The 22,456-nt window shown below is 39.9% G+C and overlaps 1 protein-coding gene across 12 annotated transcripts in view; it reads left to right on the forward strand.

Annotated features, from left to right (window-relative positions):
• Window positions 1-22,456, forward strand: part of ablim1b (actin binding LIM protein 1b) — a 290,641-nt gene that overhangs the window by 263,393 nt on the left and 4,792 nt on the right. For 5 of the 12 annotated variants that reach the window (XM_052027491.1, XM_052027497.1, XM_052027490.1 and 2 more), the window contains 6 exons: window positions 93-230; window positions 4,172-4,260; window positions 6,785-6,914; window positions 12,958-13,022; window positions 16,615-16,675; window positions 19,829-19,970. In XM_052027491.1, coding sequence (XP_051883451.1) covers window positions 93-230; window positions 4,172-4,260; window positions 6,785-6,914; window positions 12,958-13,022; window positions 16,615-16,675; window positions 19,829-19,845 — 500 coding nt within the window. In that variant the 3' untranslated portion in view covers window positions 19,846-19,970. Of the gene's footprint in view, window positions 1-92; window positions 231-4,171; window positions 4,261-6,784; window positions 6,915-12,957; window positions 13,023-16,614; window positions 16,684-19,828; window positions 19,972-21,125; window positions 21,201-22,185; window positions 22,267-22,456 lie in introns of those variants that run through there. The other 7 variants (XM_052027492.1, XM_052027495.1, XM_052027494.1 and 4 more) reach the window with 5 other exon arrangements.

Genomic DNA, 22,456 nt, shown 5'->3' on the forward strand with positions numbered 1-22,456 from the left:
GGGTGCTAAAGGCATACAACAGGCGAATGGGAAACCCCAGTCTATTGCAGATGTAGTAACATGTGCTGAGTTCCCACTGATTGCCACTCTAGATGCAGCTGCAATGGCAGCACCACTCAAGACAGGCGTGGAGATCATCAAGTCATCCAAGTTCCCAGCCGCCCAGGCTCCAGATCCTGATCAGACTTCTGAGGTGGAGACTGACAACTGGCCAGGTCCGGGTGCCATAGGTATGAGAAAAGCCTGAAGCATGGGGCTTGCAGTTCATTCATTACTTTTAAAAAAAATTTCTGTCTTCTCAGGTCAAAAGGAAATAATGTAAATGTCTTCAGGCTAACCTTGACAAAACTAAAATCTTAAAGGTCATTTTAAAATCTCTCAATTTTTTTGGTATTAGTTCTTTTAAAATAAAACTATTTTCTAAATGAAGCAAAACACTAATTCACAGCAAACAGGTTTTTCTGTTATGATCAGTATTTGCATTGATACATTTTCATCTTCATTCAGGGAAAAGGTGAAGACTACTGTGCAGTACCATTTAAATTCTTAATTGGTTCCTTTTCATTAGAACTGTATTTTATAAATCGTCATGGGTGTTGCTGTTTGAGCGAGTGGTTATTGCCCATTTCTAATTACCCCTGAGTTGGGTGACATGCCAGGTCACTTCAGAGGACAGTTCAGCACAAAATTCAATATTGTGGGGTCAGATCACATAAAGACCAGATTGGGAGAGTACAGCCAACTTTCTTCCCTAAAATGCAATATTGAATCCGATGGGCTTTTCCAATGAACCAGTGTTCCATGGTTATTAATGCTAATACTAGTGTATTATTCATACTTATTTCAGGTTTATCACAGTTTTGGATTTAAATTCCTGGCTGAGATTCCAATTCAAGCCTGCCTTTTAGTCCAGACTTCCAGTTGCTCGTTCAGTAATTTAACCACAACCACTCTACCCAACCTCTACATTGTAACTCAGTAACTGAAGTAGGTGTCTATTGCAGGACATGGCCAGGGAAGTTCTTAATAAGAAGTGCCACTTCTAATTATCCTGTAGGATGAAATTGGCAGCGTTTCTCTCATATTTTGTCATGTTTCATCATTTAGCTCTGACAGTTCTGTCAGTTCTTTCAACTGAGTGTGTTGAGTAACTTTGGAACTTGAACACTTTCCCATTGATGGGAGTCAAGTGTCAGCTCCAAAAGTTGTCTAATTTGTTGTTTTGCTGGACTCAGAGCACTTTACTGTATCAGAGGAGTGCACAAACTACTGGTCATCAGAAGCTGTACATTTTCTTGGCCAATTAAGCTGATCCCTTCACATTGGCAACTTTGAGACTGAGCACTTGCACCTGAAGTCATTTCCCAAAGAGCAAATAGCCAAGATATTTTGTTGCAGAGGAGCATTGTGCTGCAAGGAGGGTATCTGATTGACTCGAAATTTGTAGGAAGAATTTTATGCTACGTTGTAAAACTACAAGTGAGTTATAATGCCATAATTGCTGCTTTACAAACTTTCTGACACAAAAAAAAGTTATTCCCTCTGAAAAGTATTTCAAAATTCCATGCATTTATAACATAAACGATTTTTTTTTAAAAAAAGGTCTATTGTATTTCAACAACCTTAATTTGGTATATGTTCCAATTTTACTTCACGATCTGGTTTGTTATCTGTACAACCTTTTCAATGAGATTCTGCTCAGGCTGCCTGATCTTATCATGGTTCTTGGACGCCAGGATTTCCTTTAACTGTTGCCTGCTGGCAACTGATATTAGAATGGATAGAAGCCATGCCACTGGGAATATATTTCTTTGAGGTGGGCTTCTTTCTAGTCAGTGTAAGCACAGTTTTAGGTAAAATCTGGGCTAGTTTCTTGCAAATGTACGATGTAAAAGGGTCATTGGAAGGGAAACTTCTGACTGTTTACATTGTCCCTGGAACACACTGATAGACTTCGATGGCTTGCAGTCAAAATAGATTAAATAAAGGAATTAAAGATGAAATAGTAAATTCACTTGAACCACAAATTTTCTGATAAAAAAGTAAAATAAAAATAAACAAAACACTTGCTGAACTTAATGAAGGTTTGTGAGCCCATTCAAATTAGTGAAGCCACTTTAGATATACCAGCCATGTAAAGGTCTGGATACAAAGTGTGTCCTGCCCCTTTGCTCAGGATGATGTGAGCTGCCCCTGGACCCAGTGGAAAATGCAGGGATGGAGCAAGAGGTCAGATGCCAGGGCACATTTCATGCTGTTGCACTGCAATGCACAGGTGCAAAGTCATGAATGTACTGACCGTGAGGAGCACTTGGCCAGTGGTTCTGTTCGGAAGGAAGATAAGTGTCTTTCAAGCCATGGTCCCTTTAATTCTGTGTTCTTTAGAACTTGTTTTCATCCCAGATGTTCCTTTGCTTTTTTTTTACTGACTGAACAAATTTTCAACTCCCATAAGTAATACTGTCAAAAGCATTGTCCTAAAATTAGAAACATCTCTGATTTTTTTTTTATTACCTTTCCATCTGCACTCTGAAAGTATTTAAATGGTCTGCACTGTGGATTGATTGATAAGGTTTTAATATTGGAACTTGAATCGATTAATCTCTTTGAAATTAGTTGTTCGAATAATGCACTATTCCTAAAATCTTTTATTTCCAAAAGTCTTCATCATTCTGGTTGACGGATTTCATTCATTACCATCACTGAGAGTCTGCTGCCTGTAAAATGACCTTATATAATGTTTCTTGTGTAACTGCACTTTTTTGGAGGGGTTTTTGTCCAACTTCCCTCAAACCACTGATTTCCTTCATAACAAATGACAGCAGCGTCTACAGTCCACTTAATGTGGTTGAACATGGCAACTGGTAAAGTTTATGTTAACCACGTTTTCTCTTGGCTTAGACCCTTTGCTGAGTCTTCAATACAGATGAAAAGATTGTTGTTTTTTGCTCTTTTAGCTCAGATTTTTTTTGAAGCAGAATTTAAATGGGCGAAAGGTAGATTTTTACCACCATAGCTTCTCTCCAACTTCTGTAACTTTTTTTTGTTGTTTTCCATCTTCATTAACAAATAACTTCCTCATTGGGCACCCAGTGTTGCTGCTCACTGCTGTTCACACACCTGAGAATATTGTATGTCACGAATGCAAACACACATTAATGTCAAGCTCATGTAGCAGCTAAAAAGTAATAATTCAGTTTCTTGAGAGGCATTTTGTTGGGCCAGTTGCAAGTCATCACAAGTGGTTTGAGCAATCCTATAACTGCATGTGCAACTAAATAAGATGCTGAGACAATTGTTATTGGGACTTATGAAATCCTAATGAGTTTTACACTTTAAAGTCCTGAAGGAAATGCAGGATATTTCTAGGTACATTTGTTTGGGTTAATGTATTTTGTAACATAAAAAGTGTTCCTTCCTATCATTAGTGAATCATTACAGACTACCTTCATATGCCTATATCTCATTTATATTGGTTTGCCTATTGACTATCAAGGCAGCTATAATTCATTTACTGGGTGTCCAGTCCCCTCGCCTGCAATAGAAAGAAAACCAATTTAAATTGTGGTCCTATACTCAAGACAGAGCATTGGTACAATTTTCATGGAGTTGGGTGGGATGAGCACATATCCTGGCTATTGGTCCTTGCCACGAGGTATTTAAAAAGAACTCTCCCATCTAATCCAAATCCTTTTTTTTTCTACTTTAATTCTTGAGGGGTCCGGAGGAAGACTCCTGCTCATTCTGATACTAGTACAGTGCTGAAGCCCTCTGCTCAGCTCTAGAAACCTGCTTACTTCTAACCTGCCCACTTCTAACCTGCCTTGCATAATGAGCTGGTTCAGAGCCCCATCTGGCACCCAGCTCACTGGAGGATTGGGCCTCTTGTGGGTAGAACTGCAATTGGGTGATGAGGTCACAGTGATGGGCACCTCCCTGATTCATGCACTTGATAAAAATCGTCCCATATATCTATTTCGGAGATAAAATGATATTGAAGGCCCACTATCTAGTCCCTCTTAAGTAGCCTTCTGTAAGTATCTTCTTAAGTGCAGCCACGCCATCTTGAAGATTGTGGACTTCAGCTCTCTTTGATTTAACCTATACAAAACCTGCCCCTCTGGCAGTGTGTATACCTCAGATCTCTAAAGCTGTATTTTGTGACTATCAGGAACAGACAGGAGGAGAGGCAGTGAAAGAGAAGAGGAAGATGAGGAAAAACTCCGACGTAGACAACTCCAGGAGGAGCAACTCAATAAAGTATGTTTGGTTTGTGTACCTAAAGCTGTTAAAATGTACTGTGAAAAGAATGGCATTTTCACCTTCACGTAAAGGAACAGCATGACTGAGGCAGAATCAACAATTGGTGTGTGTGTCTATGCACAGGTCGTCATGCTTGTTTTCTGTCTCTAGTCCATTGGCACTAAGCTGACGTGACACAAATCTTAATTATTTCTGTCTTACTTTTAACACAAGTTCATTTTGTTAGATAGTACATATTAGACTTTTTTTTCCTGTTCAAGACAACCTTTCACATTTGTATGCCTTATTTTAAATATTTTATTTTGCTTATTTTTTTTATTGTCAGTCCTATTTCCCACTTCCAGCTATTCAATTTAATATTTATTGCAGCATTTTGTGATGTCTTCATGTAGCTTTAATGAACATCTAGCAGCAAACTTCAGCATATCCCAGAGCATTTTGTATCCCTGCCTTTCCTCTGAGGTGAATGTCAATAACCACTGCCCAAACATTGTACCCATTTGTGCTTGTTTGTTATGAGTGAATAATGTAAAAAAAAGTACGTTGCATGTCTTCATTGTGGCCATTTCCTGTCCCACCCAAAGGCAGGGATGGAACAAGATTTGACAGAGTCTCCTTTCATGATTCATACTAATGCAGATATCATTTCCATGATGCATATAGTACCATGATAACATCATCAAAGTGTGCAGCATCCATTAATTATTCACTGTCAGAAATTAGATCACAAGGTAATGACCCATGACATTTATTTTTAATTCAATAAAACAAAGAGCAAATAAGAACATAAAGGAAAGAAGCAGGAATAGGCCACTTACCACATTGTGTCTGCTCTGTCATTTAGTAAGATCATGGTGGACATTTTACCTGAGGAGGACTTTCTATTCTAACCCCACATCTCTTGAGTGTCTTAAAAAGCTAAAAATCTATGGATCTTGGCCTTGAATGTACTCAGCATCTGCAACTCAACGCTCTCATGAGTGGAGAATTCCAAAGGTTCCCTCCTCCTCCTGTGAAAAATGTTCTCATTTCTGCCCTGACTGAGCAGCCACTTCTTTCGATATCTGCCCCAAAATTAGTGAACTGTGCATAATTTAAGGCAGGGCATCAATTTTTCTTATACCTTTATAGATTTCCCCTGCTCCCCACATATTTTAATGTTTTAAAGTTCTCATGCAGACAGCCGACAGCCTGAACACAAATTGTAGCATTGATATTTCAGGATACAGATATAAGGTTTCTTTATTAGTCACAAGTACATCGAAACACACAGTGAAATGCATCTTTTGCGTAGAGTGTTCTGGGGGCAGCCCCCAAGTGTCGCCACACTTCTGGCGCCAACATAACATGCCCACAACTTCCTAACCCGTACGTCTTTTGGAATGTGGGAGGAAACCGGAGCACCCGGAGGAAATTCATGCAGTCATGGGGAGAACGTACAAACTCCTTACAGACAGCGGCTGGAGTTGAACCTGGGTCGCTGGCGCTGTAAGAGCGTGACACTAACCACTACACTACCATGCCTGCCCCTTCTTCGATCCACACTGTTGCTCACATTGCCTTGGGATTATCCTTGGCATGGGTACAATTTTAAGTCGGGGCAGTTTTTTTTGGTCTGGAGAACAATGCTTCATTATCCTCTTCACTCCTCCCCTATATTATCCCTGACGCCTCCTTCCAGCCAATTGCCACGATTTTCCACCCCACTCCCCTCCCCACCACCACCACCACCAAATCCACCCCAGTTCTCCCTCATCCCCATGACAGCCTTAAAGGGCACAGATTTGTTTCCTATGAGCCAATGCACCAGTTACATAGCAGCTGCCTGCTTACTTTTACAGTTTGGTTCATAATGCTCCTTAAACCACAATAATTAATTGGATATACTAATTTTGTGCTTTGTATTTAAGGTGACACCTAATCTGGCATTTGAGGCAAAACATGACATCCAATTAGCATACCAGAAATAGATTAAATCCCATTTCTAGACATCCATGGATATGTTCAAAGAATAAAAATGCATTCTCCAGATGTATTTGTTGCTCAGTTAGTGACTGAAATGCAACTTTGTTTTTCATTTCAAAAAAATATTTATTTAGCAATAAGCACTTGTGATGTCATGAGATTATGAAAGACTCTACACAAATACAGGTCTTTCTTTCACTTTGAATTAATGGTCCCCCAGCATAATCAAGAAATTAACAAAGAGACAACCACACACAGACTCCAATTTTTAATGTTCTTCTTCAGTATTGGTAGGGTTAATGGAAAGGAAATGAATCTTTAATCAAAATAGAATTGTTTGTCTTGTACTCCTGCCCACAACATACCACCACTTGTACTCTTGCTTATTGAAACAGTTCAAAGGAAAATATGTTCAAAAAGGAACATTGTTCACAGGAAAAATCAGGCCACATTTAGCTATGCTCAGCACAATAGCTTCTCCTCACTGATGCTGCACTGGTTGTGTTCAGAAATATTGGTTTATTTATTTTTGTAACTGTCCTTTGTAAATTTATAGATCCAGTCAGGCCTTGGAAAGCTGATTCTGAAGGAAGAGTTGGAAAAAGAGAAGCAAGCCCGCTTAGCATCACACACTCTCTCTGGTGATCCTCAATTCAGACATCGTTATGATTCAGCAGGGAGTGCGTGTAAGAGCATCAATCTTCCATCAAATATCTGTGATGAATGGATTCCTTATTAATTAATAATTCTTTTTAATGGACCTATGCACAGTGTGTGTCTTGTGGTATTACTTTCTGCCAAGCTTCACTATGTTAGAAAGCTGCCCTTTTATTTGCTTCACGTTGTGATAATAGACCATAATACCATAAGATATCGGAGTAGAATGAGGCCATTTAGCCTATCAAGTTTGCTCCCACTATTCAATAATGAGTAATTTTTTTTTCTCTCAACCCTATTCTCCCACCTTCTCCCCATAACACTTAACCCTCATACCAATCAAGAACTTATCAATCTCTGCCTTAAATACATCCATACACAATGACTTGACCTCCTCAGCTATCTGTGGCAACGAATTCCACAGATTCACCACCCTCTGGCTGAGGAAATTCCTCCTCGTCTTAGTTCTAAAGGGACATCCCTTTATTCTGAGGCTGTGCCCTCAGATCCTAGACTCTCCTACTAGTGGAAACATTCTTCTCTTCTCTCCTCTCCTCTCTATCCAGGCCTTTCAGTATTCAGTAGGTTTCAATGAGGTTCCCCCATCCTTCTGAGCTCCGTCAAGTACGGGCCCAGAGACATCAAACACTCCTCATATGTTAAGCCTTTCATTCCCGGGATTATTCTTGTGAACCTCCCCTGGACCCTCTCCAGGGCCAGCACGTTCCCTAAATGCAGGGCCCAAATTGCTCTCAATATTCCGAATGTGGACTGACCACTGCTTTATAAAGCTTCAGCAGTACATCCTTGCTTTTATATTCTAGTCCTCTCAAAATAAATGCCAACGTTGCATTTACCTTTCTTACTACCGACTCAGCCTGCAAGTTAATCTTCAGGGAATCCTGAACTAGGACTCTCAAGTCCCTTTACACCTCCAATTTCTGAATTCTCTCCCCATTTAGAAAGTAGTCTACACCTTTATTCTTCCTATCAAGGTGCATAACCCCACACTTCCCTACGTTGTATTCCATTTGCCACTTCTTTACCCACTCTCCTAACTTGTCCAAGTTCTTCTGCAGACTCCCTACCTCTGCAACACTACCTATCCCTCCACCTATCTTGGTATCATCTGCAAACTTGGCCACAGTGCCATAAGTTCTTTCACCCAGAATGTTAATGTATAATGCGAAAAGTTGTGGTTCCAACACTGATCCCTGCGGAACTCCACGAATCACTAGCAGCCATCCTGAAAAGGACCCCTTGTCCCCACTCTGCTATCTGCCAGTCAGCCAATTTTCAATCCATGCTTGTACCTTGCTAGTACCTAACACCATGGGCTCTTATCTATACGGAAGAAAATAACATGGCTATTAATGCAATTTAGTATCTTTAAAACTCTCACAGAACTCTTTATGTCCTGGAATATTTTTAATTAGATAGCATTTGATGCATCAGATTTTTTTTTGTTGGGTTTTTTTGATTAGTTGCATAGATATTTTAATTCTGTTTTAAAAGATTAAAGCAACAAGTGAATAAAGTTGGCTGCTTGTTACAGGACAATCTGTAGTGTGGATGGGCCTCGTGCTGTTTTCAATGTTATGATAATCTATGCCAGTTCACCAGGTAGAGTCAACTAGTGAGGGGTAGTAGCCACACCACACTCAGACACTGAGGCAGAAAGCGAGTGACTCCTGCTCCCTCTGCAACATTAGCACCCATGAGGACCTTGGGAGGTGTTTCTTTGTTCTTCCATTTGACAGTACAATAAAAAACAGGAAGAGTAAAAACCACACACAATTGCACTGCACCCTCACTTACCCAGGACTTGGCAACTTGCACTTAGTAACAAAAATAGAGAATGCTGGAAGCACTCAGCAGGTCAAACAGCATCAGCAGGGAGAATAACAGAGTCAACATTTCAGGACAGGAACCTTTCATCACAACTGAAAAAGTGAAAGCGTGTTTTGGGGAAAGTAAAAAGGACAGAGGGAATGTTTGTGATTGTGTGCAGACTAAAGAAGTCAAGGTGACAATTACTTTTAAAATTAGAGGTTCAAGCAACACGTTACAGAAATAAATTGACACAAAACAAATTAAATAGGTACTGCCACATTTGTAGGGGAATAAAGGGGTCTTCACCTGAAATTATTAAACTCCAATATTAAGTCTTGCAGCATGTCTAGTTGGAAGATGAGCTGCTGTTCTTCAAGCTAATGTGGGCCTCTGTTAATATTGGAGACCAAAGACAGGAAGGTCAGGATGGGAGTGGGATGGAGAAATAAAATGACCGGCAATGGGAAGCTCAAGGACTCCCTTCCAAACTGAACAGAGTATTCTGCAAAGCAGTCACCCAATCTGTGTTTGGTTTCTCCAATGCACATTATGAGCACTGAAGGCAGTGCACTAAATTGGAAGAGAGCAAGTGCCTCATTGCCAAACCTAGAAGCACTGTTTGGGTCCTTGGATGTGGAAAGGGATGAGGACTGTGAGGGGCTGAGTGCTGTTTCCAGTTTCTGGCCCCAACCCATTCCAACAACCCCCACGTTCAATGGGTCATCCCCTAATTTCTGCCACCTTCAATGAGATTCCACTGCTAGCTACATCTTCAACCTGAAATGTTAACTCTTTCTATTTTCACAAGTGTTGTCCAATGTTCTGAGTTTTTCCAGCATTTCATGTTTACATAAATTTTGTGAATATTTTTCTGAATACCTCAGAGTGTCGTATTCAAAGTTTAATGGTCAAATTTCACAAGAGTGTGGCAGGCAGATTCCGATTAGTTATTGCATATTCACCAGGGTGCAATGAAATTCCTTGCTCACATGAAGCTCACAGAGTGAATAGTATACATGGTAATAATAAACACAAGAATAAATGCAATGACAAGCACAAAACAATGGAATAGTGGGAAGTATAGTACTGCAATCTAAAGTAGTCCAAAAAGAAATGCTAAAGTGACAATAACGAAAGAGGTAGAATTAAGGGTCCATGGATGTGGCAGCACCACCGGGAAGGGGATGTGAAGGAGGGGATTGGTTCAGAGGTCTGATGGCAGTGGGGAAGAAGCTGTTCTTGAGTCTGGTCGTCTGAGCTTTCACGCTCCTGTATCTTCTCTTAGAAGGTAGAAGAGAGAAAAGGGAATGGCCAGGGTGGCAAGCATCCTTGATTTTTGTTCCTTGAGTCTTGATCTTTATTACATTTTCTTTTTCCTCCTTTGCTTGCTTCATGTAATATGTTCTCTAATTATACAAAGTCCGTGGTTAGAGGAGACTGTTTGGCCCATTGAGCCTGTGCTGCTCTTCTGTTATGCAGTGGAGATCATTTAGGCCCTGCTCACGAGCACTTTTCACAATCTGCCCCTTTTTTTGTGAAAGGTTGCCAACCCCAGCTTGACCTCCTCAGAACCCTGTTATTATTCCAGGCTCAGCTCAGTTCAAAGTGGAGGGGAAGTGCCAGATAACAATTCTGCTCTGGATTAGATGTTTGCTTCAAAATGGAGCAGGAAATTGTGTGTGTTGATCCAGACCAAGTCAGGTGCCAATTTATTGTGATAGCATCTCCATTCAGACAATACATCTTACTGTGCTAAACAATTTGTGAAAGTAATGCATACATAAACTTGGTGGAAGTTTTTTGGATGACACATTATAACTCTTTCAATCTGATTCAGACAACTTTTTTAATACTATTACAATTCCTATATCATTTCTTTTGGAAATGAGCTTCCAGTAGCTGACGATGAATGCTAAGTTCACTTCTCAGAGATAGTGCATCCTTGGTCTCTGTACAACCAATATGTTGTAACCATCACACCTCTCCTATTAAGTCAAAGTCAAGTTATTGTCATTTGCACAAGTACATGTATGCATAGGTGCAATGAAAAACACTTGCAACAGCATCACAGCACATATTAGCAGCATTCACAAGAAAAACATAAAGTATACAATATTACAAGAAAAAAAACACAATTAGGACAAAAAAAAGTCCATTTTAATGCAAAGTGATCCAAGTAGTCATAGTGTTGCTAAACCATAGTGATTAGGGTTGTGCTGATTGCTTCAAGAATCAAATGGTTGAAGGGAGGTAGCTGTTTTTGAACCTGGTGGTGTGGGACTTCAGGCTTCTGTATCTCCTGCCCAATGGTAGCTGTGAGCAAATGGCACGGCCCAGATGATGGGGATCTTTGATGGTTATTGCCTTCTTGAGGCAGTGCCTCCTGTAGGTACTACCGATGGTGGGGAGGGATGTGCCCGTGACGTTTTGGGCTGAGTCCCCTACCCTCTGCAGCTTCTTGCATTGCTGCACATTGGAATTGCCGTACCAGACCATGTTTGTTAGAGTGTTCTTCCAGGTCTTTTATAAGTGTGATGAGGATTTCTGTCTCTACTACCTTTTCAGAGAGTGAGATCCAGATCCCTGCCACCCTCTGAGTGAAAAACATTTCTGTAGAAGTTAGTTAGAGTGTTCGGTGACAAACCGAACCTCCTTAACCTCCTAAGAAAGTAAAGACACTGGCACACCTTCCTTGTAATTGCATCTATGTGCTGGCCCAGGACAGGTCATCCGATATGTTAACACCCATGAAATTTAAAGCTGCTGACTCCACCGCGATCCCCCAATGTAGACTGGTGCATGTTCGCCCTCCTTCCCCTTTCTGAAGTCAACAATCAGCTCTTTAGTTTTACCGACATTGAGCGAGTGGTTTTTGTTGCAGCATCACTCAACAAGATTTCCTGTCTCACTCCGATAAGCTGACTCATCACCACCTGTGATTTGTCCACAACAGTGGTGTTTGTTGGTGAATTTGTTTATAATAATATGGTATATTGTTTGTAGCATTATTCCACCAAATGGGTCCCAATGTAGTGAATTCAGTGCAACTAGTTTTGAAAATGGAATGATTAGCAAATAAATTGCATATTACAATTACAGAGGCACATAAGAAGCAGAGACGACAATGATAAATAAAACACAAGCTGCTCTGGAGTTTGTTTAGGATTAAATTGGAGTAAAGTTTATTGTCACATGCATGCACAGTTGCAATGGAAATCTTACTTGCAGCAGCATCACAGGCACATAATATCATATAAGCAGCATTCACAAGAAAAACATAAATTAACAAATTATATAAGAAAAAACAAAACCAGAACAAACAAAAAACAAAGTCTACTGTAGTGCAAGGTACTCAGTGTTGCCATACTGAGGTAGTGATTAGGGTTGTGGCAGTTGGTTCAAAAACCGAATGGTTAAAGGGAAGTACGTAGCTGTTTTTAAACCTGGTGGTGTGGGACTTCAAGTTTCCGTACCTCCTGCCCGATGGTAGCTGTGAGAAGATAGCAGTGTCTGGATGGTGGGGATCTTTGTTGCTGCCTTGAGGCAGCATCCCATGTAGGTACTACCAATGGTGGGGAGGGATGTGCCCGTGATGTATTGGGCTGAGTCCCTCTCCCTGCAGTTTCTTGCATTCCTGTACATTTGAATTGCTGTACCAGACCATGATGCAAACATGATGGCAACAGTATACTGTAGACATTTGTTCGAGTGTTTGGTGACATTCTGAACCTCAACCTTCTAAGAATGTAAAGAAGCTGGCATGCCTTCCTTGTGATTTGCATCAATGTGCTGGGCCCAGGACAGGTCATTCTATTATGTTAATGCCCAGGAATTTAAAGCTGCTAATCCTTTCCACCTCTGATCCACCAAAGTAGACTGGTGCATGTTCGCCCTCCTTCCCCTTTCTGAAGTCAACAATCAGCTCTTTAGTTTTACCGACGTTGAGCGAGAGGTTTTTGTTGCAGCATCACTCAACAAGATTTCCTGTCTCACTCCGATAAGCTGACTCATCACCACCTGTGGTTTGTCCAACATCAGCGGTGTTGTTGGTGAATTTGTTTATAATAATATGGTATATTGTTGGTAGCATTATTTAATTAAAATATTCACTGGTAATTAATTTCCTTTCATTGAAAGTGTGAAGTTGCTTTGAAGCGTAAGCTTAAATATATCTTGTTTGTTGCCTCGTAGTTGGCTTTCTGCAGTTCTAATGTGAATTTTACCCCTCTGCCCTCTAGCCACTGCATGCTTCTGCCTCCAAAACTTCCTCTCTCCCTGGTTACGGACGAAGTGGACTGCATAGGGTAAGGCGAGACCAGCATGCACTGCACATTATGTACCTGGACTGGTGGAAAGTCTATCAGCTACATTAAATACATTCCCTCCACATTTTCTATACCTTGATACTGCAACCTCCTAACTCTGGAGTTTCTTAAGAATAATCAGCACCAAGTGTTTTGAAGCTGATTGTGGAAATTTAAATTTGTAATTATGTGGTTTGTAAGGGATAGACTGTTCATGTCCATGCATAATACCATTGCTCATGTAGCAGAGTTATTATAGTATTGAGAATAAAAGTTCACTGTCTTAGTGTGGTTGCTCCACATGTGAAAGTCATTGTGCATTTTCTGAAATATAAACAGTAGCATGCTGGGAATTCTTGGCAGCATCCATAGAGAGAGATAGACAGTTAACACTCCACGTCAATGGACTTTCATCAGGACTCCTGTACACTTTAGTATTAGGTCAATAAAGCAATAGAATAAACCATTCATTTGTGAAATTTGGATAGATAGAAGGAAGCTATAATTTTAAAGCTTAATTCTAATTTGATTCTAATTTATTGTTAAGGAAGGGCAATTAACAACGCTATAGATTGCCACTCAGTCCACACACCACTGAAACCAGGGTTTAAATGCAGAACTAACAGAGTGAAAACCTCGCTGCAAAAGGAATGTGGGAAATGACTGAGCACAGTCTTGACAGACCAAACCATCCCTTGTTTAGCAATAATTATTGTCTCGCTCAGCAAGGCCACCACGAGAGTGAGCAGAACTCAGCAGGAAAACATTTCTGGGGAGAGGTTTAAGGATACAGCAGACCTTTGAGGAAAAGGTAAAGACTCTTTCACTTCACCACTCACCAGGATGATCTTCACTCTGGGACTCTTTGATACCAGGGGAACATGTTCTTTCCTCAAATGCCAGCATTCACTGAGTGCAAAAATTCACCCAAACTGTAAATAAAACAAATGAATTACAAATGTGAATTCATGAGTATCCAGGTGACCAGCTTGTGCTTGCCCATCCAATTATAGCTGTGAGGTTCACACCATCCTCTGCTTTTCATCTGCATCTGCGAATTAAGCAGCACAACCTTGTACTTGTTTTTAGAAAATCCTGTGCGCACCTCAAATCAATACATTTGTGCCAATTGACACAAAATGTAAAATAGTGGCACAGTTCAGAAAGAAAGAAGAGAAATCAAATATCAATCTATCCCTTGAACCGAAAATAAATTAACCACACAATGCTATAATCCTGAAACAGTAAGGTGTTTAATGGACAACCAACCTAATAATCTTGGTTACAATGAATGGTGAGAGATTAGTTTGATATTAAGTTCTATGGAATCAGTTACAGAGGATAAGGGTAAGTCGCCAGCAGGTTCAAGTTGTGTGTCTCCTGGCAACTGACCAAAAGGAGTATTACTAGAGTCTTGTGAGTAACCCTTACATTACACTAATCCTACATTTTTGTTAACTCCCACACCCTGAGATTCTACTACTCACTGACACACTAGGGGCGAATTACAGTGGCCAATTAATCTGCCAACCCACACATCCTCTGGGATGTTGGAAGATAACAGAGCACCTGGAGGGAACCCACATGGTCACAGGGAGAACGTGCAAACTCCACACAGGCAATACCTGAGGTCAGGATTGAACCTGGGTCTCTGGCGCTGTGAGGCAGCAGCTCCACTGGCTGTGCCACCGTGCTGCCCAGAACATTTGGGTCTTGATTCCAGATGGTTATCACCTTCCTATAAAGCTGAAGTTCAGTGCCAAAGAGAGACGAGTAAGAAGGAACTCCTCTGCTTCCAAAGAAATGTAACAAGTTAGAGGGATGAAGAGGGGTGTTTATTGGAATGTTTCCCATTTGAGCATTAATTATTTAACTGATAGCTTGAAAAAAAATATACATATTAAGAAAATCCAAGATATCAACATTTCAATTACTTAAGTAATAATGCATAAATGTCAGCTCTGAATTTATAATTATAGGACTAAGTGGATTACTGAAAAGATTAAAGATGAATATCATATCACTTTTGAACAATAAAAGCAGTGTCTTACTGTTGGCAGCCTATAAAATGCTTTCCACATGTATTATAATCAAAGATCGGCCTTGAACTTAAGCTAATGTGCTGTGTGGGAATTGGGTGGGTCCAGATCAAATACCTTACATTACATCTGGTCTGATTTTAGGTGTTATTATGGATAACAAAATTGGACAAGGTGTAAATTGGGTAGCTGGCCTCAATGTTTCTTATTTGTGCTAGCATATTAAACTAACAGTGAACTTTAAATATCCAGGTGAAGAATAAATTATTGAAATTTAAATAAATTTCAATTATGAATTGAAGCAGAGCTGCCTGGGGGAAATCCTATCTTTAGACAATCATAGTGATACATAACTTTGATTTGATTTTAATTTGATGACAACAGGCTGGAATACTTTCAGATAAATTCAGGTAACAAGCAATGGTATCAAAATTTTTGGAATGCATAATGTTACTAAAGCCAAAATGAATGATGAAGATGTGACAGTTTTCATCCCTGTGAGTGATGTTCATCGTAATGCAATGGGCACGTGGCTTTTTGAGGTGTGCAAGAGATGAGGGTGGGGAAGTGGGGCAGAGGGAGGTGGGGAGAGTACAGCAGGAGCACAGGCTCCCCCTAATCATTAAGCATTTAACCACTTAAAGAATTCGTGCATATGTGTGTAATGTTTGTTCACATTTCACCTCCAAAAGTAGTTAAATATATACATTTATACACTTCCCTTATGTCCTTGAAAGTTAACCAATAGAAATCTCTGATCCAAGACAGATGTAACTACAGCAACACCATTTTATCCTCATCTACTAATTAGTGTAAAAAATGCTGATCAATACAGTTAAACACAGGTAATAAATATTCACCTCTATCATTCTGTCCAGGACTTTGCATTCATCTCTTTCAACTAAATTTAGAATTCAGGGCTGAATTCATCAGAACCCAACAGAGAAGCTGTAATAAAATATGTTTTTGTTCATACTTCGAGTGATATTTTGATCTTAAGTGTGTTGACATCTAGAATGCACTCGAGTGTTGCTTGTTTAATGGCATTTTGTGCTCTCTAGAAGCTGCTCATTTCTCAGCAGGCTTGTCCTGCTGGCCTAGAGCAGTTAAGACAGTTGGTCCAGTTCCCCTCTCTGTACAAGATTGTTGGTGTTTTCATGATACTATTGTTCTGTGTTTTCACCATTTACACACCAGTCATTGCAAATATTTAAAATGTGGAATACACACAGTAGTGAAAGGAGTACTCTGCATCTTTACCAACAGTTGAAGTCAGCACTCCGATGCTGTGTAACTGTGAATATTTAGATCATAAGCTCCTTGACTGTCTCTATTATCTTTACCAATCACACATAATTGCTCACATGTCAGCAATGACTATTAGACAACATTAGGCTAACTACTGGTTCTACATGATTTGTGTATATATTTCTGATAGAGCATAGCCATGCAATGATAATTCTATAGCATCTGGCATAAAAATATTAAGATATCAATAGAATGAATCATTGACCTAAAAACCTGCAAAGACTAATTACACTTCTTTTTGTTAGCCACTCTCGACAGATTTCACACAGTATGACAGCTACAGCGATGTAAGCGAAGGTGTCAGAGGTAGGGATGTCCATTTGGCTTGCGTTTCTGTTCATGTCTATCCATTTTATGAAATATGTATAAATTCAGTAGTACTCATCTCTGATTTAAGTGGCATTGCCTATTTCTGCCCCAAGCATGTATGTATGACTTTCGTTAAATACTCTGAATAGAAGTAAGTTGCTCCATTATAAGTGGATTTGTTACTATTCCTGTACCTTGACCTGTGCATTTGCTCTAAACAAGTGCTCACAGATAAATGGATACACCTGCCATATTGTGGTTGGCATCAGAATGATTCAGTGCTTTCAACATAGACTGAAGCAGTATGTGAAACTAGCACTTCAAATGCTAACATTTCCAATAATAGCTTCTTCAAGAGTTTTGCACGTGAACCAGTAATTACAGTGCAGTGCACATCCATGTATTTTCAACTATCTGGTTTGTGTGTGGGAATGCAACCACCTTGAAGATTTCCTGCAAATTGTGTACCGTCAAGACTTGAAAATACATCACCACCCCAGGGCCTAAATTCCAGTTTCCGAACCCAATGATTATCCAAGAAGATCTTTATCACAAGGACTGCAGTGGTCCAACAAGATAGCTCACCACACCTCCTCAGGGGCAATCAGGAATGGGCAATAAATTCTGGTCATGCAATTCATGCACATTAAAAAAAAATGAGTGCACAATGCCAGCATCAAATTCATCTGATATGGAAATTATATTTGGACCAAAATTCATGTTACTGCTCAGCTACCAAGAAGTAGCCCATCACACAATTTTGAGTTACAAACATCAAGTTACTTTAACAGTTTCAACACTTGCTGGGTTATGAATGCAGGAAAATACAATGCTTGGGTGCTGTATGCATGACTAGCTGGGAGACCCAACTTCATTGGATGTGGATCTTTGTTAATTAGCCCCCTTTCTAAAATACTGGGTTTTTCGGGTATTTCCCACACAACAAGCTGTAGCCGGGCCATCATCTCCATCGCCCTTTTGACCTGGATGCACGTAAGTCGTCACTGTACCGACCACTTAGGGCGAAGGAGGTGGAAGGGTGAGAATGTCATTGGGTTCACCAATCTGCCTACTCTAATCGGCTCTGCCTCCTCACATAGACCAGGCCAATATTAATGAAGATAGTATTTCTGTCTGCTATTGCCCTAAGCTCTGTCATTAAAACTGAATTGGGGACGTGTTCGGTGATTACAGGGGCCATGATTCAATATTCCAGGGAGTTGCATGGTTTGCATGCTGTGAGATGGGGAGGAATATTACCTCAAGAACAGGAAGCTGAATAATGAAAATTGAAGGTGATTGTATTTTGTTGGTCCACTGATTTCCTTACACTTAATGTTCCATCGAGAGTCCATAGTTGCATAAAAGCTCTTGAAGGTATGTATTTGATGTGGCTGAACGGTCTTTTCCTGTTCTATAATTGTCATCCTAAGCAATTGGGACGCTGACTTCAGTGCATGCCACCATACATGAATGCTTACCAGAATCTTACTGCTTTACTTCCCCTCCATCCTTTCAAGAAAGAGCTTTTGCTTGGTGCTCTCCTGGATATCAAAGGCCCACCATTCCAGTAGCGTGCTGTGCCCCACATTGTTCCAATGAAAATGTTATTCTCTTATTTTTAACAAATGGATTTCATTAACATTCCTGGTTTTCACATAGATCCTGACTGCCTTATAAAATCCTATAGCTTGGTTTATAGTAGCTTCTGAATTCTAATCCACAGCCAACACATTTTCACCCCATTTATTTTTCAAAGTTCATCACTTGTGACTTTCTGGAAAGATGTCAGGAAAACTTAGCATTATGTGCCATTTTATTCTTGAATTGTGTGCCAGAGACTGTGGCTGTTGTTCTCTGGAACACCATGCAGGAGCCTCCAAGCTCCTTTCACTAATAGTTTGGCACTGCCACCTAGCAGCTGGAAGCAGAACAGACAGTGATCGTTGCTCAATGTTACGGGAAATCACTATAATAGGATTCTCTGTTTGGCAGATGTAAAAAAATCTGTTAGTCCTGGGGCCCCTTTGCAGCAAGTTCAATTAGTCAATGTATGTTCAAAGATATTGGGTAAGGAGCAGACCAAGTGACTGTGACGACGCACACACAAATAGCTCTCCATAACTTCTTGGCTACCTGGACCTGCCTCCCCAAATTAAAACTTGAAATTGGGCTCTTTGTAAATAAGTAAGCATAAGCTTCATCTATTGATTTGAAATGTCTGTGGGGGATTTACACTAACACCTCCTCTACGAGGCAACAAGCAGAGGACTTTAATGTGATTTGATTAGCTGGACCCAAGTTTCCACTGTAGTGCTGGGGGAAAGGATGGAAAACTAAGCTGGCATCCAGCCATGTTGAAGCAAACTACTTATAAAGATGAATTTATCCACAAAATCATTCTAACGTGAACAATAGACAAGCCTAACTAAGCCTGATTTTGATGCACCACAAGTTAGAGTCAAAGAGACACAAAGCACAGAAAGGAGCTATGCGGCCCACCGTGGCCACAGTGACCAGTGGGCACCCACCCATATTCATCCCATCTTCCAGCACTTGGCCTGTAGCTGCCCAAGTGCTCATCTTGACACTTCTTAAGTGCTGTCACTATACTGCCTCCACCACTCTCCAGCAGTGCATTCCAGTTACCAAGTTAAAAACTAAGAAGGACGTGACTATGACTGACCGAATTTTATCAAGAAACACCATCATTTTCTTCTGAAATAAAAAGAAGACAAGTTTGATCAACAAGACTCCCAGCAAAAAGAGCAGCTGAGGAAAGGTGGAGTGTTTACATTTGAGCCAGATGACCGAGTTCCTGTTAACACTGTGCTGCTCAGAATCCTTTTCTTGATCTGGCTGGTTCTCATGGGGCCTGGCAGAAGTGGGTATTGATAAGCAGGCACTGTTTCCCCAGCCATGCTGCAGCATGTTAGTTGTATGTGGAGCAGTACTGATGGTAATTGTGGAAGGAACCTCTGGGCTCACCACCCATCCCATTGAAGGCAATGAGATCCTTAGAGCAGAACATGGTCATTGGTGTACTCATTCGTACACTTCTCTCAGTGTAATTAGAGAAAATGCAATGACGTGTATAAAATGTTCAGCTGATGAACAACAAAGTAATAATGTTATTTTCTTTTTTTCCAGAATCCCTGGTACGTTGATGGCTTTAAGCACTTCAAACCGACCACTGTGAAAAAGGCTAATTTTTGCACGTTCTTATCTTCCTCATTTATACTGTATTGTGGTTCAAAAAAGATGAATAAGCCAGTGTTAAAATGATTAAGATCCATCAAGGATGTATTATGTATAATTATTGTTATTTTTTGTGATGAAATTCTAGAATTCTTATTTTCGGTAGAGCCTTTTAAGTGATTAGTAAGGGTCAAGCAATGAATATTTTATTAACTTATTAAGAGCAAATAAACAGGATCAAAATATATAACTATTTGTGAACATTCTAAATTTAATAACTGAGCCTTAGTTTAAATTTTTTGAGAAATTAACTACAAATATGTGCAGGTTTATTACACAGGCATGATGCATGCACTATATGGACTTGTGTGACAGAGCAACATCTGGGTTAAGAGTGAAGCTACAGTATGACAAACTTTTTTTATCATTCTTCTTTGAAACATTTGTTTCAATGTCATGTCATAATGTATTTAATTTTTTTCACTTTTGGATTTTAACCTGTAATTTTATTCATACCTCTAATCCCCTTGAAATAAACACAGTAATATAGCCCAGATGTCCTTGCAACCAACTCTGTTTGACATATTTACTTTCAATTTGCCTATTTACTGCCAATATATTGTATTCAAATGAGTGTCTGAGTTTGCACTATGGTTTAGTAGGCTGACTTATTTGGTGAGTGATTGTGGTGTGTAAATCAACCGCACCAAATTTGTTGAGTTTACCTGAGCACTCCTGGGCAGTGAGTGGAAATGTCACTTTTTGTTCCTGGAAAAATATAGTTGAAGTTAAAATTTTATCTGAATGTAAAGCATCATGGTGACTTTATGTGATAACCAAGGGTTTTGAGCTGCTTGGATTGCTTCATTCATTTATAGTGCAGTAAAACAGCCTCACTTCAAAATGATGCTACATTTAAATTGTAAGCATAGCTCAAATACAAAACAACTTCTACCTTACTTGTACTTATGTATGATAAAACAATTCTAAGAGTGCTACCTAATTAGTAAAGACAATGGTTAATCTCTCAATACTATAATCAATATGAAAGATAAATAATAGCATGCAATAAGGGTAACTTAATCTTTTTTGTGTTTAATGTGGAGCTTGGAGTGTATTTATATTGTTCATCTTTTATGAAATGCTAATCATTAGTTCCTTAAAGTTTAATAGGAAGTTGTATTGATGCATGCACTATATGGACTTGTGTGACAGTCAGAGCAACATCTTTATTTCTGTATCTCTCCAGCCTCCACAGGAGGGAACTGTGCAAGGAGCAAGGATGGACAGAGGAGTTTCAATGCCTAACATGCTGGAGCCAAAGGCAAGTCCAAAGCAACTGGGTTATATTAAAACTATGGAAAAATAACAAACAAAAATGAGCTTGGTGCAAAACAAAACAAAAATCTTGAGGTGTCTGTCAGACAAATTGGTGCACAGTGTAGATCTTGAACCAGATGCTTATAGGTGTTAGAAGAGTTACTGCAATAACTTTCCAAGTGGGTCAGAGTTGGTATTTGCTGCTCTTCTTTTAGTAGATGGAAGTTGTGAATAGGTATTTGTTCTGTGTTTTTTATATGACGCACACTGCAACCACGGTGCACCAGTGGTGGTGGGGTTAAATGTTCAGGGTGGTGGAGAGGTGTTCCAGTCTAATGGGTTGCTTTATCCCAGATGGTGTTGAGCCTATCGAGTGTTGTTGGAGGAACTGCACTTCTACGGACAGGTGGAGAGTATTCCCTCTTGCTCCTGACTTGTTCCATTTTAATGGTGGAAAAGCTATGGAGGGGTCAGGAGGTCACCACAGATTACCCAATCTCTGCTCTGCTGTTTCAGCCACAGTATTTATGTGACTGGTCCAGTTGAGTTTCTGGTTAAAGATGACCCTAGGATGTTGATGGTGGAGAACTTGGTGATGGTAATACCATTGAATGTCAAAGGTCGGTGTTTAGACATTATTTTATTGGAGGTGGTCATTGTCTGGCACTTTTGGGACCTGAATGTTGCTTGCCACTTAACATACCTGATGGTGTCTAGGTCTTGTCCCATGCAGGCATGGAGAGCTTCATTTTCTGAGGACTTGTGAACTTGTCTATCAAGTGCCACATTCAATGGTTTTAAATTCATGCATTATACTTAAATAAAGCCCTTCAAAGTATTCCACTAGCTCTGATATTTGCATAGTTAGTAGCACAGTGTCGTATTTATAGATTATAAATCAGAAAATCTTTGTTATACTAATACATCACTGAGCTAAGTAGATCGTACGGAATTTCCCATAATGTTGCAATTGTTCCTCTTCTGTACAGATTTATCCTTATCACATCCTTGCAGTGACCAACCGAGGACGCAGCAAACTACCAAGAGATGTAGACAGGACAAGACTGGAGGTGAGAATGCAGTCTATCCATTAAGGAATTGGGAAATAAGCTATTATCTGGGAAACACCATAAGCAAACGAAGCAGGGAGTAGACCACATGGTCCTTCAGGCCAGATCCACCAATCAGTAAGATCATACCTGATCATGTGCTTGTTTATGTTCCTGCTGATCACAGTATACTTCAGAGTTTAAAAGCCTT

This window comes from Pristis pectinata, chromosome 12 (assembly GCF_009764475.1).
Source record: "Pristis pectinata isolate sPriPec2 chromosome 12, sPriPec2.1.pri, whole genome shotgun sequence".
In the NCBI taxonomy this organism is placed as follows: domain Eukaryota; kingdom Metazoa; phylum Chordata; class Chondrichthyes; order Rhinopristiformes; family Pristidae; genus Pristis; species Pristis pectinata.